The sequence below is a fragment of the Mirounga angustirostris genome, unplaced genomic scaffold (assembly GCF_029215605.1).
Source record: "Mirounga angustirostris isolate CCGP_5_RB_7025 unplaced genomic scaffold, mMirAng1.0.hap1 SCAF_12, whole genome shotgun sequence".
Lineage (NCBI taxonomy): Eukaryota > Metazoa > Chordata > Mammalia > Carnivora > Phocidae > Mirounga > Mirounga angustirostris.
In genome coordinates, this window is record NW_026991720.1 from 90,467,460 (window position 1) to 90,482,956 (window position 15,497).

Genomic DNA, 15,497 nt, shown 5'->3' on the forward strand with positions numbered 1-15,497 from the left:
GAGACTTGTGGCAAAAAAAAAAAAAAAAAAAAAGTGCCCTTCTTCTTTTTTTTTTTTTTATTCAGGGACTGGTTCCACCAAATAGAAGTACCCTAGAGCTAGCTCAAGAAAAGGAGATTTTTTTATAAGTTTGTAATAGACAATCCTATAAGCATCCAAGGACAGAAACCAAAAGTGTGTTCACACTGCATTGATTCCTTTCTTTGTTCCTTCCCTTCCTCCTTCCCTTCCTTCCTTTCTTCCTTCCTTCCTTCCTTCCTTTTTTAAAAGATTTTATTTATTTGAGAGAGAGAGCAGGGGGAGGGGAAGAAGGAGAGGGAGAAGCAGACTCCTTGCTGAGCAGGGAGCCCGACATGGAGCTCAATGTGGGGCTCGATCCCAGGACCCTGAGCTCATGACCTGAGCTGAAGGCAGACGCTTAACCGACTGAGCCACCCAGGTGTCCTACGCTGCTTTGGTTTCCAACTAGAAAGGAAGAAACTGAGGTTATTTATATTCTCATGTGTCTTAAAAAGAAGGCTGGACTGAGGGGAAATCTACTGGCATGCCTGCTACACCCTAATTCTTTGGTTTTTCTAGATGACCAGTTATACTATTAAATTTGATTCATGAAAAAAATTGAGAAGTTTGCATAGGCTTTCCCCAGAAGTTAAGAAATTTATCATCTATCTATCTCTCACCTCTCTATCGTATCTATCATCTCTCTATTGACTATACCCTCTATGAGGTGCTTCATCACTCATCCCCCAGCTTCCGAGTGTTTGGAGAGTTGAGAATGTTGCCAGTGATGGCTCACAGAGGAAGAGCAGAGCTTTGCCCAAGGTGACATCCAGTTCCCAGCTGAAATTTATAAAGAAATATTGACAGGGAGAAACAATCTTAGTGAGGATTTGGAAGGTCAGCATTTTTGCCTATCTGTGGTCCAACATCCTGATGGATAATTGGCACTATAATCAAGAACTTTCCTTGGTGGGCATACCCCTTGGCCCAGCAATGCTACTTAAACTGACTTCTCCCGAAGAACTAATTAAGGATGTGCACAGATATTAGTTATCAAGATGTTGATTCAGTTATTCAGTATGTTCAGTTAAGAAACAACCTGAATCTCTAATAACATAAGGGTTTGTCGAGTAACGCATACCATGGAATACAACAGGGCCATTATAAATGAGGTGGCAATCAGCTTTATTGACATGAGAACTAGTCTGAATAAGAGGCTGAGTGAAGAAGGAAGGTTAATCAACAGTATGTATAATAAGCTCCTAGGTTTTTTTCCCTCAAATCATTACATAAATTCATAGGAAACACCTGGAAAATTGTATACCAAAATACGAACAGTGATTACCTCTGCATAGCTATAAGTAGGATAAGGTAGGATTTTAATTCCACTATTTTTATTTTATGCATTTATTAAATACTTTATAGAAAACACATGTTTACTATATTATTAAAAGACCAACAAAATTATTGAAAAAATAAATGCCTGCAGTTGTCCTTAATTATGAGATTTGCTGATCTAAATATTGCAAAATAAGATTTTTTTTCCTCACTAAAGTAATCCAACTCTCAAACAATTCTCATTTCAATACCTCAGCTTTCCTTTCCATATATTTTTATTTTTCTCCTCTCACATGCATTTCGATGGAAAATATATTGAAGGGAGAGAAAGAAATTTTTAGCTCTCACACAAAGGCCACTACCGTACTTGTCATATTACTCTCAGTGTCGGCTGATGTTTGTTTTTGACTTTTTCATAATAAATAAACCAAGTGGCCTGGTTCATCTTTTCTCATTTAATCAAACTGATATATGTGCCTGGTTACATCTTGTCTAATGTATAAGCGTGCTTAGTTAAGTACTGTATAATGTGTTGGTGTTCCTAACGAAGTATTACATTTCGTCTAATATTCAGTACGCGATTTCAGTTAAATATTTAAACAATGTTTAAATATGTAGTCCTCTCCAAACTCTTATAACCTTCAGAATTGTACTGAGGGTGTTGACTTTTTTTTACATATGTTTTTTCTCCACTTCCATGGAGAGTTCCATTTCTGATTCCCCTCCCCAGAGAATCCCTACAACGCTGAGGAGGTAGACTCGGCTGCCAATTCCTTTTAACGGCCTTGCGTAGGTTTCTTTGGTGTGGATGCTATGCTGAACCCCTCTCCTGCTTTCCTTACGGGCCGGAGAAGTTTGGCCTCTAAGGGAGCAGAAACATACACCGAGTATTTTACTGGTACCCTAATGTGGGTCCATCTACTGGACTCCTTCAACTCCAGCGCCCTGCGGTGGTGACAGAGAAGAGGGGAGCCCATGCCCGCATTCTTATTAACCCCATTTCTCCACTTTCCCTGGGCTTACCCACACACCTCACTTCTGTGTCCCGATGGCTACAGAGATGAAGGGAGATTATGTGTCTGATGATCTTGTGTGAGCACGACAGGTCACTGCACACCTTCTCTGAGAAGCAGGGACATTGAGAAAGCTAAAGGAGATTTTATACTTCAGCTTTCAGATTGTTCCTCTACCTCCTTGAATGGCGAGGTGACTGTAGTTGTTCCAAGTGCAGAGCTGGGGTGTAGCGGGGTACCAGGGCCGGCTGAGAAGCAGGGACTTTGGAGGCCTGGCCCTCCCCCCATTGGGCCCACGGGAACTTTGTAAGCACCAGCTCTCCGCAGAGAGAAAAATTCTCTCAGGCTTGGCATCAAGATACCTAGGATGTCCGGGGAGATGAGATGAGCACCACATCCAGGGGTGTAAAATTCTTTAGGGGTTGAGTCACTGGTGCATAAATCGTAATAGGAGAAACGAACTGTTTCTGGTGTCACACAACAATTACTAATGAGAAGCATCATGAATGTGAATTCAGAGCCTTGCCACCCCCGGCATGGTAGTCAGGAAACAAGGATCCAGATGTGGTGTGTCTGCCTTTCCCTTTTATTTATTTAGTTATCATTATTATTATTTTAGTTTCTAGAGTTTCTAGCTAAAAATGAGCTGAAAGTGTTCTTTGTAAAAAAAAAAAAATCATTACAATTTTCCATATCCTGCTTTTCTAGTTGTTCTTCAATACCTCAATTTTCCATAATCCTCCTTTCATCACAGAAATTCTTCCGCGAACAGCAAACACATAAAGATCTTTTAGACATTCATTCCTCTTGCCTTCCTCCTTAGAATCATTGTATTTTCAATCACATCTTAGACTATCACGAACCTTCTAACAGCACAAGTCAAACTGAAATAAAACATCTTGTAAAAAGAAAAATGAGTGTTTTGTTTGTAATATGGCATTTATTTTACAATGCACATATTAGGTCAAATGGTAAGAACCAAAAGCATCTTTTCCCCACACAGAGATCTCCCAGAGTAGGCCCCACGAAGGCTACTCTGAATGCCGCCAGAAGCTTTGTCCACCAGCTTTCAGCTTTCATAGACCTTCCACACCAAAGGACATACCTACCACTACGGCTTGTGGTGGCTGAAAAAGAAAAACGGAAGCAGATCATTAAGAAAAATGCCGCAAGATGTGTGTAGGAGGAGTTCTGCAGTTGTTAAGGCAAGGGGAGCGGGGCCTTCCCCAGGCTGGCTGGGCAGTGCCTGGCCTCGGCCTGAGGGGCAGTCTCGGTTCTGGAAGGCAGCTGGCTCACACTCTTTTGGGGTTTGTTCTCTTTTGGGCACTCCTAGCTTTAATGGTCTTCTTGGGGCTGGCTGGTTTGGGAGCAGGCGGCTTTCCCTTTGGCTTCGGGGTGTTGCTACGACCTGTACGCCCCGCTGTTCGCTTCTTGTCCTGAACGGTCCTCCGCTGTTCCTGCAGCCTCTCTTCCCACTGCTGGGAGGCAATTTGCACACATGACCGTCAGAGACATCGCACTGTGTAATGCTGGGAAACTGATGTCAGAATCGATGCCATTTCCCCCCCCGTAATAGCTGAGTCGTGACAACAATGAATAAAATCGCCAGCCTGTGTTGCCGGGCACTTGGCACACACCAGAGGATTTGAGAAGCGCTCAAGATGGGATGAAGTCTTGATACCCATTCATTTCACGGAAGCTCCCAACAGCCCTGCTAGGTTGGACACCGCAGTCGTGGCCAGGAAAGGGCACACACGGCCCCTTTGCAGCCAGTCACACAGCTGACAAATGTCAGAGCTGGGAGCCAAATTCACCAGTCTGACTCCGGGGCCCAAGACCGCAGGCCAGGCACTTTGGCCCCGCCGCCCTGTGCTGCGACATTCGTGCATTGCCAAGCCTTCCAAAGAGGCTCTGACATCGCAGAGAGCAGAAGTTTACCCAGCCCACGAGGAAGGCCAGGGGGCCTCCCAGCGCATTTGTGGCTGGGTTCACCTAATGCTCTTCCATCCAAGACAGAGCCCCTCCCACCTCTAGTAATCCGCTCAAGTGTTAGCCACCCAGAACCAATGAGAAATGAGACTTTCTGGATAGTTGTTTCCTTCATAGAAAAGGACTCACTGCTTATAATATAAAGAAACTTAAACAGCAGCATGTAAGAAAAAACTGAAAAAGTGGGTCCACTTGAATAGACATTGCCTTTTAGCATAACCTATACGCCCCTACTTGGTCAGAGTGTATTTCATTCAGCCAAGAGTGTGAGCATGACCACAGGCCAGGCATTGTCCGAGGCACTAGAAATGCAGGGAAATGAGAAACACAGCCCCCACCCTCCCAGGGCACAAGTCTAGTCTGTTCTGAAATAATGAACTCACCACGTTTGCTATTATATGGTTTAGCTTCAAATTCTCACTGAAGCATATTGGAATGTTTGCTGCAAAACTGAATGGCCCGAACAGCTCTATGATTCCTGAAAGCCTGCTTTCCTCTCAGGTTCTTATGGTGGACTGACTTTCTACATTGACGCTTCTAATCTACGGTAGTCCTGGAAACCGGATAACCAATCCCGCTAGAATTTTCTGTCCAGTAAGGCTAAGCGCGCTCCTGAGCAGCTCCTGAGTTTTTAGCTCAGATGTGACCGTTGTGTTATTCCAAAATGCACGGAGTAGGAGAGGCTGTGTTCAAACTACCTTCTCCATCAGTCTTTTCCCTCGCAAACTGAGAGGCCCCGGGCCGTTGTAAGACCTTTCGTGAACCGGAAACCACAAATTCCTCTAGATACATCTAAACGTATTTTCAGGAGAGGGAATGCTTTAAACATTTCCAACCAATGACCTGATTTCTTTAGTTCTGGTGTGATCTCATATCTCTGGGCAAAAAAAATTATTCTAACTCCCTTAATTGAATTACCAATATTTCCATGATGTTACCACTAAAATCAGGGATTTGGCCACAGAATGATTACAGTTTGTAGATAACTGATTTTGACAAGAGTCTCAAAATTATCTTAAGTACAGGGAAAGATTATGCTTTGTACAGAGACAGAATGAATTTTAGAATTGCGTATTCACACCCTTACATGTCTATGTCTGTTTTAAGACCTCTGGATGTTAATTCTGCTCAAGTACCTGACTGATTTTGCTAAAATAGTTAAATAAAATACCATAAAGAGATAAAAAAAAAAAAAACCCCACCAATTTAACCTGGAAATAATCAGTCGATCCGTATTGAATGCAACCAAATCACCTCTGAGGCTGAAGAGAGATCAATGCTACAGCTTCCAAGTCAGAACAGCTGTGCTCTTAACTACTTATTCAAAAGGCAAATTGTGCCGCTATTGCAGGCCCCCTGAGGGCCTGGAGAGAGAAGAATGTGAAGAATCCCCCAGCTCTAAAGAATTTCTTCACATGCCCTTAACTCCATATGCGTAGTGTTGCTAATTATACTTACTATGGATCTTTTACTGAGTTGATCTCTCCATTTTTCAACTAAACAGTTTTCAAGAAGCATCATCCTGAAAAAAAGTAATTGATCTTGAGCAATTCTGATTATGAAAGGAAAAAGTTTAAAAATCCAAAAAATTGTAAAAAGCCAAAATTCTTTATAACTCTTAACTGTACACTCCACATGTATACCATTCATATTTTACTAGTATTTCCTTTTATTCTTCCTTGTCCCTATATATATGTGTTTAGATCACACTGTATATTGAGATCATACTGTACATTTTTTAATCATTCTATTATATGTATTTTCTCATATAATTAGAATAATTAAAAAATACAGCTTTAATAACCATAAAATATTTCAACAATGATATGCATAATACACTTAGGCCTTTCTCTACTGTTGAACCTCCTTTTGCTTAGCTACTATTACCAGCATTGAGTCAAATGTCCTTGTATATATATACTAGTGTGCACTGACTTATTATTGCCTTAGGACAGATTTCTGAAAGTAGAATTACTGGGCCAAAGAATATGTCTTTTTTCAAGGTTTTCCATGCACAGGGACAAATTGTTTTCAGAATGGTTGAACTTTCGTTCAAATTATTTTTTAATTTGGGTTGGAGAATTAAAGAGGTAAATTTAATACTATTTGTATTTCTTCTGGAACTTGTCTGTATAGATTTATGTACACATTATTTATATATTGTAGTCTTAATGTACCAAATATGAACTTATATGACCTCTTTATACAGTAAGGTTACTATTGCTTTGTCATAACCATTGCAAATATTTTTCTCAATATTTATTGGCCTTCTTGGGTAATTTTTATGTCCATGATATTATGTCATCAAAAGTCTATATTGACATTTTGCCCTTGTAATTTCTTACGTTAATTTCATGTTTGTAAAGTATTTTGCCTTTCAGATTTCACATATCTATTCACCTGATTTTATCTTCTATGATTACGTTTTAAAAATAGCTCTTTAATCCATTTGAAATTTATTTTATAGTACAGTATAAAGTGAAAATATGTACTAGTTTTCCAAATGAAAATATTTGCAACATTTACTAAATAATATATTCATGTCCAATTGATTTGCCATATCTCCTTCACAATCAGTTATTTTATGCATTAGAATCTGTTTCAAGACTGCTTCCTCTGTGTTATTTACCTACATGTGTACTCCTGCCCCACATGGCATTAGCAAGTGTAGCTCGGTACCAGTTTTCTGTTTCTCCTAAGGCAGATCTCCTTTCAAATGGTATTTTCAAAATCTCCTTTACATGCCCTTGCCCGTTTGTTCCTTCAAATGATCATCAGCATCAATTATGAAGACATAACTCCCCGTCATTCAAAAATATTTTTACTGGTATTTTCATCAGAATTATAATAAGTCTATAAGTGAACAGAAAGGATGACAGGAAAGATGTTATTTAATTCATTTATAATCCATTCATCTGTCCCAATAGGATTTAATGACTAGCAATCTGGTACGGTCCCAGAACCGCATCTCGTTCTGTAACAGGTACAAATACTATGCAAGAGATGAGCCCAGAAACTTCAGTCAACATTCATTCATTCAACTTCTTCAGAGAGACAAGTTATGAGTAGAAGAACAGTTTTAAAGCCAAGAACACAAGGTGGTATACACGGTGCGAGGACGGTACCCAAATACTGACAGGATACAGATCAAGGAAGTATTCAAGTGAGGTCAGTTTCAAAAGGGGTTTTGGAGAAACAGTCCATAGCTGTATCCAGAAGAAACAGATAAGCATTAATGGCAGGGAATCAAAGGGAAGACTGGTTATATAAAAAAGGAGTCCTTTTGTTGGAGATGTATCCTGCAGCAAGTTATGGGGTCCTTCCTGGAACCTGGTCTGAAGAGTTTGATTTTTCCATTACAAGGAATGTACCAGTATATAAAAAGATGCCAAGGAAAGAGAGGTGGGGACGCACACTCCCAGAGATATGCGTGTATGTGTGTGTGAGTGTGAGTCTGACCGTGTATGTGTGTGTGATGGTCTATCAAACAAATACTGTACATTTATTTTGTATATAAAGAAAATGTGGACCTGTCATCTTAAATGGCCATCTTTACTCGATCTGTAAGTTGTTAAAGAGCTCTTAAAAAATATTCAGGATTTGCCACACTAAGATTGATTTGAATGGTTTGAAAAGAACTGTTTTAACTCATAGTAGTATATCTGCCTATGATTTTTCAAGTTGCTTAATGAATTCTGAACTTGATTTTTAAAGATTCCATTCAAATAGTCCTATTTCAATTTTTCCTTAATGCCATGAGGAATTCAATGATATTTAGGATATGTGATATGGTAACAGTGGCATCTATTAAAATGATCGATTTGTTTATTTATTTATTTAGTTAGTTGTCTTTTAAAAAAGAACTACTGGTGCCATTTTTTTTTTTTTTAAATAAACCATCCCTGTTAAATGAGATTCAGGTTTCTAGAAGCAGCGTGCAGTTGCTTCTGCCCCTTCGTGCCTACCTGGAGCGCCACTCATAACACATGATGAGAACGTCTTGGTGGGGCAGGATGTGAGGACACTGGCAGGAAGAATTTGTGATGAGCGGGACCTGCATTCGAGGGATGGGGGACGAGGACTTGAAGATCTCTTTCACGTCCACCACGGTGGTCACTTCGTTACAACCACTCCTCTGCACGGCTTTTATTTTGGCATGAATGACTGCGATTGAAAAAAGTGACAGAAGTGTTGATGGAGCCTTCGAAGACAAAGAAGGATGGTGCATCCGCGCCAACTCCTGAACCTCTCTTAAAGAATCCCCCCTGTAATTATGGTCATGTCCACGCTGCCCAGACACAGGCAAGGAGCCCACACAATCTGATTGTCAGCATTGTCTGCCGAGGCCCGGATCCTGCGGCAGAGTGCAGGTGTGTGGGGACGAGCAGGCTCCTGCGGGGCTCTGCCGCTGGCTCGGCCACTGCTCCTCATCAGCTGCAGCTGATAAAGAACCGCACAGATTGTTCCCCGCCTCAAAATCCTAAAATTAGTCCCGTTTGTTTGCGTGTTTGTCTGCCCAAATCCTACCCGGAAATTCATGTCAGGAACGTCAATATTTGTTAATCCTCTGCCTTGTGATTATCTGAAGTGAGATCATATGTTCTTGAGTTCAGAAGCCACTTTTTTTTTTTAAGATGTATTATTTGAGAGAGAGAGCGTGTGGGGGGAGGGACAGAGAGAGAGGAGAAAGAGAATCTCAGGCAGACTCCCCGCTGAGCCCAAAGCCCAAGGTCATGAGATCGTGACTCGAGCCAAAATCAAGAGTCCAACGCTCAATCGACTGAGCCACCCAGGTGCCCCTCAGAAGCCACTTTAAAGTTGTATGGTCCAACTACCCGTCTGATGCTTGAACCTCCTCTCTTCCAAAGGAAGTTATTAAAGTCATAACATTTTTGAACTGGAAGGAGTCTCTGAAGATCATTGCTCTCAATCCTTTAATTGCACAGACTGTCAAAGCCAGGTCTGTGGTGAGCAGAAGTATAACTTTTATTACAGATGGCTGTTAACATTAGTGTGTCTGATCAAGCTTTAAATTCTGGCCCTTTTGGTCCCTTGCTATTACTGCCTTCCATGGAATTGTAATCAGCCTCGCACGGATCTGTCTTGGATTCTGTCCTAGAAAGCTGGTTTATGAAGAAGCCAAAGGACTTAAATAGAAATGGTTTCATCATCAAAGTAGTTATGGAGAAACTCTGGTTAGTAAGGAGGGCTGGATAGTGTCAGATGAGGGAAAAAATAGATTAGATTAAGACAATATCTACAAAAAACAGTTTTAAAACAACAACAATGAAAGCTACTGGAAGTCAGTGCTTTTTTTTCCCTTTGGTTGAGTTACCCACATTGGCTATGTATAATCTCAAATCTTACAATTCAAATAAAAGGTTATGTTTTTCAGACTTTTATTTTTTAAAATTTATTATTTTTTTTTTAGGATTTTATTTATTTATTTGACATAGACACAGCAAGAGAAGGAACACAAGCAGGAGGAGTGGGAGAGGGAGAGGGAGAAGCAGACTCTTCACCGAGTAAGGAGCCTGATGTGGGACTCGATCACAGGACCCCGGGATCATGACCCGAGCTGAAGGTAATGCTTAACCGACTGAGCCACTCAGGCACCCCTTCACACTTTTATATGGCCATGATCGTCCTACTTTCACATATGAAATATTACATAAAGTTCATGATTTAAAATTTCAGTTTGAATTATGGAAAACAAAGTTAACAAATAAAATGACCTTTTTGCCTAAACAGTTCCTGTTATTTCAACAGAAGTAATTTAAGAGATGCAAAGGTACATAAAGGAGCCCAAATAGATATTTTAAAAGAACCTATTTTTAATTAAATTTACTTTCAAATGATAATGGAATTAAATTTACTTAAAAAATTAAAAATAGCCTGATTCTTTGAAGAACGTGCTGACTGTTCTTTTCAGTAAGAGAGGAGGGCATTTAAACTATGTCAATACTTGTACATATTTCCCCACAATTCCTTTAAGATGTTAAATATCTACAGGTTTTTTTTTTTTTTTTAACAGGTGTTTATAAGTAAAAAGAAAGATGGGCAGGTCTTAGTTCCTGGGCCTCTGGGCCTCAGATAATCCAGCCCATGGATCACTCACCCATCCTTCAGGAAACCTCAGGAAGAGAACAGGTCAGATGGGCTGGCCTGGCTGAGTGGCCCCTCTCCCTAAGACAAGGAGGACCTTGAAGGCAAATTTGTGCTCTGATCCACATCACTGTTCTCCCTGGGTAATCTACTTTGGTTTTGCTTAATTTACCCAGAAGAGCAAGACATTTTATAGTTGTGTTTGTGCCATTGGGAACCTACGTCGAGAACCCACGTAAGTAAACCCTTTGTCATCAGCTTTGTGGCTGGCTTTGCAATGTGGCAAGTCCTCAGGTGAATGGTTGCGTCCGATGACTTACCGTAGCTGTAGTTTTTGTTCAGATATGTCGCCAGAGTGGGCTTCACCTTTTTGCACTTGCAACGGTCTGGAGGAGACGAAAGAAAGACAAGAAGTTGGAAAAGTGTCCTGAAACCATTCTGGGGAGGAGACAAAGAGGGAACCTCAAGGCGAAAGAACTCACCGGGGCTTAGGCGTTTACAGTCAACATCAAGAGGCCTTTCCTGAACCATCATGTCTGGCGTGATGTCTATCCACTTAACGTCTGAAACACACACAGAGCCACGTGGGTGTGGTCAGTGACTTAGCCTGTTCACCCAGCTGGAATAAAGAACCATCTGGAGACACACACTAGCACAGTATCAAAAGAATAACACTACATTGTAAAAGTGGCATATGACTGTTGACTACCTCTTTCATACAGACATTCCTGGGCTTAGGAAAGAAGACTTTCGAGTGAGATTTTACCCATCGAGCACAAATTGACGTGAATGCGTGTCCATTTGACTTGGCTGATACACACAGCCAACTTCCCTTCCAAATCCATTTTAAAATGTTGGTTTTTCCAGGTTGACAGTTGATACTAATCAAAATGTCCAGAATATTTCCAAATCACCACCTCTCCTTTTGCAGTGCAGAAACAGTTCACAGCTATATGTATATTCTCCAAAGCATAACCCTCTATCATTTATATAATGTAAGCAATAAATATGGTTTTTTTCCCTAAAGCTTTGAATTAGAGAGGAGTTTCGATTTTCCCTTCACTTTACTTCTCCTTCATGTATTGGGCAATGCTCTGAGATAGAACCTCAAAAACTACACTGAGGCAACACCATAATCTCTTTAAATGTGCAGGAACCTGGGTCCGGGATAAAAGCATGCAAAATGCTCTTAGGTTTCATTTCAAGAAATGGAATTAAACTTGCTCCTTCATCCTAGAAAAGCAGCAAAGTGACAAAAAAAAAAAAAAAAAAAAGGAAGCAAAAGTTGTTATCCAGTTAAGGAAGACGCCACAGAGTTTGACTATGAAACAGACGTCACAATTTTCCAGAACAACTAAATTTACAAACTTGCACTCCTGGTGGGGAGTGATGACTGGTACTGCCTTTTTCGGCAAGAGTTTTCAAGAGCTGACACTAACTGGAGAATCCCGGTGGGACTGTTTTCAGGATTAAACGAAAGTGCTTAACACTGGCTCAGCCCCGTCCTATGCCCCACCTGCTATTGCCGCTCTTCTCTGTCAATGACAATGCCCCCAGTGGCTCACTTATAAGCACCTCCTCACCCTGCACACACATAATCTATGGGACGTGGTGTTCTTCAGCTTCCGAAATTCCTGTAGGGAAACCAGACTTTTCCCCAAAGTCTGGTCACCAGCCCTTCCCACCTCCCCCAACCCTCGGAAGTGGGGTGGGGGGTGCTGACCGTCCACCCACTGGCATCGGGAGAAGTGGCCGCCCGGTTCTCACGTGGCAGCAACTGCCAAGAATGCCCCTCGCCCCCTCGGTCCTTCCCCTCGGCCTCACCCTCGGGGAGGTCGGTGACGATGGCCTCCGGCGAGATGCACACGCCGCGGTCGTAGACAGGCAGCTCGTCGCAGGCCAGGCTCTCGGGCCAGCTGTGGTTGTACATCTTCATGAGGGGCTCGCAGTCGTCGCGCGCGCGCTGGCACACCGACTTGCACGGCTTGATGGGGTCGTGCAGGAACTCCAGCGTGCAGATGGGCGCGTACATGGCGCAGAGGAAGAAGCGCAGCACCGAGCTGCAGTTCACGTCCACCAGCTCCTCGTACTGCTCGATGGCCAGGATGGCGTTCTCCTGCGTGCTGTGGTGCAGGTGGTTGGGCATCCGCGTGATGTTCCAGGGCATGTGCCGGCACATGGGGATGCGCACCGCCTCGCAGGGCGCGCCGCGCACGCCGAGCGCCAGGCGCAGCCCCAGGCACAGCGCCGCCAGGACGGAGAGCAGCATGGCACTGCGCTGGCGCGCCGCCACCCCGACCGGCAGAAGGGGCCCCCGGCTTGCTGCCCCCCTAGTCTCTCGTCCTCCCTTCCCTGGGGAGGAAGTCCTTCGGGGGCACGGGAGAGGCTCTCCGCCCGCGCTGCGGTCGGCAGCGGTGCGGGACAGCGGGAGCGGCCGGGGGTATCCGGCGTCCGGCGCACCGAGCGCGAGCAGCGCCAGCCCTCAGCCTGCGGGGCGCGGACCCGCCCAGGCAGCTCCAGTCCCCGACCCGGCAGCTCCGAGCGCAGCCGGCCTCGGCCATTGCGGGACCCTATTTATCCCGACGCGTCCCCTGACGTGGGCTCGGAACGCTCCCTTGGCAGCGGCGGGAGCGGCGCGGGCTCCCCCTCGGCCGCACCCGCGCCCCCCCCCCCCCCCAGCCCTCGCTTTGCCGGAGCGGTGACATCATCCCCTCCGGGCCGCAGCCCAGGGCTGGAATCCTGCATTTCCCCAAAGTCCCTCCTTTTTAGTCTGGCCAGTCCTTTTTCTTCGCACCAAGAAACAGAGTCTGGCAGTCGTTTTGGACACCGGATCCAAGAGGGTGCAGGAGAGGGTTTCAGGAGAGGCGAAGACGTTATTTGGGTCAAAGCTGAACTTTGCGCCCTCTCTGCCTTAGAGGTTCCCCAAGTACAGAGTTGGAGGGAAATGGGAACTTCTGCGGCCCTTTAATTCTGAAGCATGCTTGCTTTCTCCAGTAGGGGGCATGAGAAGCGCTGAGCGGCGAGACTACTGTGTGGGACCGGATAGACACGTTATATAAACAAACGCCCCCTCCCCCAGTTGTACGGAGTTGGGTTTTGTTGTTATTGTTGTGACTAGAAGACATGAGTTTGGGCTCAGGTTTTTCCAGATGGCATTTGGTCTGTACCTGCTCCAGGAACAGAAATGCCTGAAGGTGCAATAATAGCATCTTCTAGTTTAGGAATGTTTTCCATCCGCCAACATTCCTCTTCCTTCTTCTCACTCCCTATTCCTCTCTCCAATGTGAATGAAACCCAGGAGAAAACACAGAGCACCGGACACCACAAGCTGAAAGATCTTTTCCCCCCTTCGGGCCAAGCGATTTCCAGCCCAGCAGCCTAGAATCTTGATTTTTGATGTGCTTGAAACTACTTGAGTAAGAAGTTGTGTACCGTGGAAAGCAAATGTGTATGTTTTGTGTTCTCTTTTCTCTTATTTTTATTAGGAAAAGGTAATAAAACCAACCGCTGGCTCAGGTCTCCACAGAAAACGCAGGCTTTATTGTTGCAAATGTACATCAGTCTTCAGGCAGTAAGATTTCTGGTATATGATATCTTCTTAGGGCATTAGAATATGAAAACGTGGTCTCTGAATGTTAATCTTCATGAACATAATTCAGGGGCTCCTGGGAGGCTGACTCAGTTAAGCGGCTGCCTTCGGCTTAAGTCATGATGTCGGGGTCTTGGGATTGAGCTGCATTGGCTCCCTTCTCAGCAGGGAGTCTGCTTCTCCCTCCACTGCTCCCCCAGCTTGTGCTCTCTCTCTCCCAAATAAATAAGTAAATAAAATCTTAAAAAAAAACATAAAAGCATAGTTCAATTAGAAATCTGAACATATGGCAGATAGTTGTTTTTTCATTTTGTTTTTTGGTTTTTTTTTTTTTGGCTCCAAAGCTTAGACCCACAATGTTAGTTTAATTTTGACTCTGACCAAGACTAAGAATTAAAATAGCCCAAAGAACAAAAAATACAGCTGGCATTTTATTGAGCATTTACAATGGGCTGGGCGTGGTGCTAAGCTCTTTAAATGCACTATCTTATTTTTTTAGGGACCATGAATTAAACATGGTAAGTTGAGAGGACAAATGACACAAATATATTTCAGGATTCATTCAAGGAGTCAGGTTCTATTTAGGGGAAGCCAGAGCGTCCAAACACAGCCACACCAACCTAAAGAGGTATTTCCAGATAAGTCTCAAGCTCCCAGGATGCCAGACCAGGCCAATGAAATATCACACAAAGGGGATAACCCAGATGACATCTTCAGCCATTTGCAGCAGTCATATCCAATGAGTCTAAACCCCCTGGCTTAGTGAAAAATATTTGCAGCCCCAATTCCTACAGGGGAAGAAAATAGAGTTTTGAGAAACAGCTGAATTCGGGCTCCTTTTCCTGTGAGTTGGTGGAAGAGGCGACCTTGGAAAGGGCTGTCCCTGGCACAGCCAGCTGGAACCTGCTGCGTCTGTCCCAGCAAGTACCAAGTCACAATGCTGCAGGCATTGCCCTGATGTTCCCCAGGGCATGTCCTTTAAGAAGGGGGGAGGAGAAGGTAAGAGGTCCCCTCTATAAAGCTCTTTGCCCCCCCCCCCCCAGGAGGTCCACTGGCAGCCTGTCTTTAGTGCTTCTACTTGGGGTGGGGCAGCAGTGAAGGATTCATCAGGAGATTCCATCAACTGGCCTTCGTCTTCAGGCCCTGCCTTAGCACTCAATCCATTACCCTGTACTTGACACTGATTTGCCAATAGCTCACGAAACTGAGGAAGTTCCCCTGGTCAGTGGCTTCTCTCTGGTGGTTCCTTTTCAGTCTCCTTAAAGGCCTACTCCTCTGTTTGGGCTCCATGCCCAGTCCTCGCTCTCGACATGCCCTGCCTCTCCAGGAGTGTCAACCTCAGCACTCCCGACACTGGGGCCAGATAATTCTTTATTGGCTCCTGTGCATTATGGGAAGTTTAGTAGCATCTCTGGCCTCCTAGATGCCAGTGGTGGCTTAGTCCCCACCCTGCTATGACAATC

General features: G+C 43.9%; 1 protein-coding gene across 1 annotated transcript; it reads right to left on the reverse strand.

The window, feature by feature from the left end:
• Window positions 1-1,168: 1,168 nt before the first annotated feature.
• Window positions 1,169-13,070, reverse strand: SFRP4 (secreted frizzled related protein 4). Its single transcript, XM_045864916.3, has 6 exons — window positions 12,270-13,070; window positions 10,928-11,008; window positions 10,766-10,831; window positions 8,306-8,504; window positions 5,799-5,862; window positions 1,169-3,829 (listed from the first exon to the last, which is right to left on the reverse strand). Exons 1-6 carry the CDS (start codon window positions 12,712-12,714, stop codon window positions 3,644-3,646), a joined length of 1,041 nt encoding a protein of 346 aa, XP_045720872.1. The 5' UTR covers window positions 12,715-13,070; the 3' UTR covers window positions 1,169-3,643.
• Window positions 13,071-15,497: the final 2,427 nt, after the last annotated feature.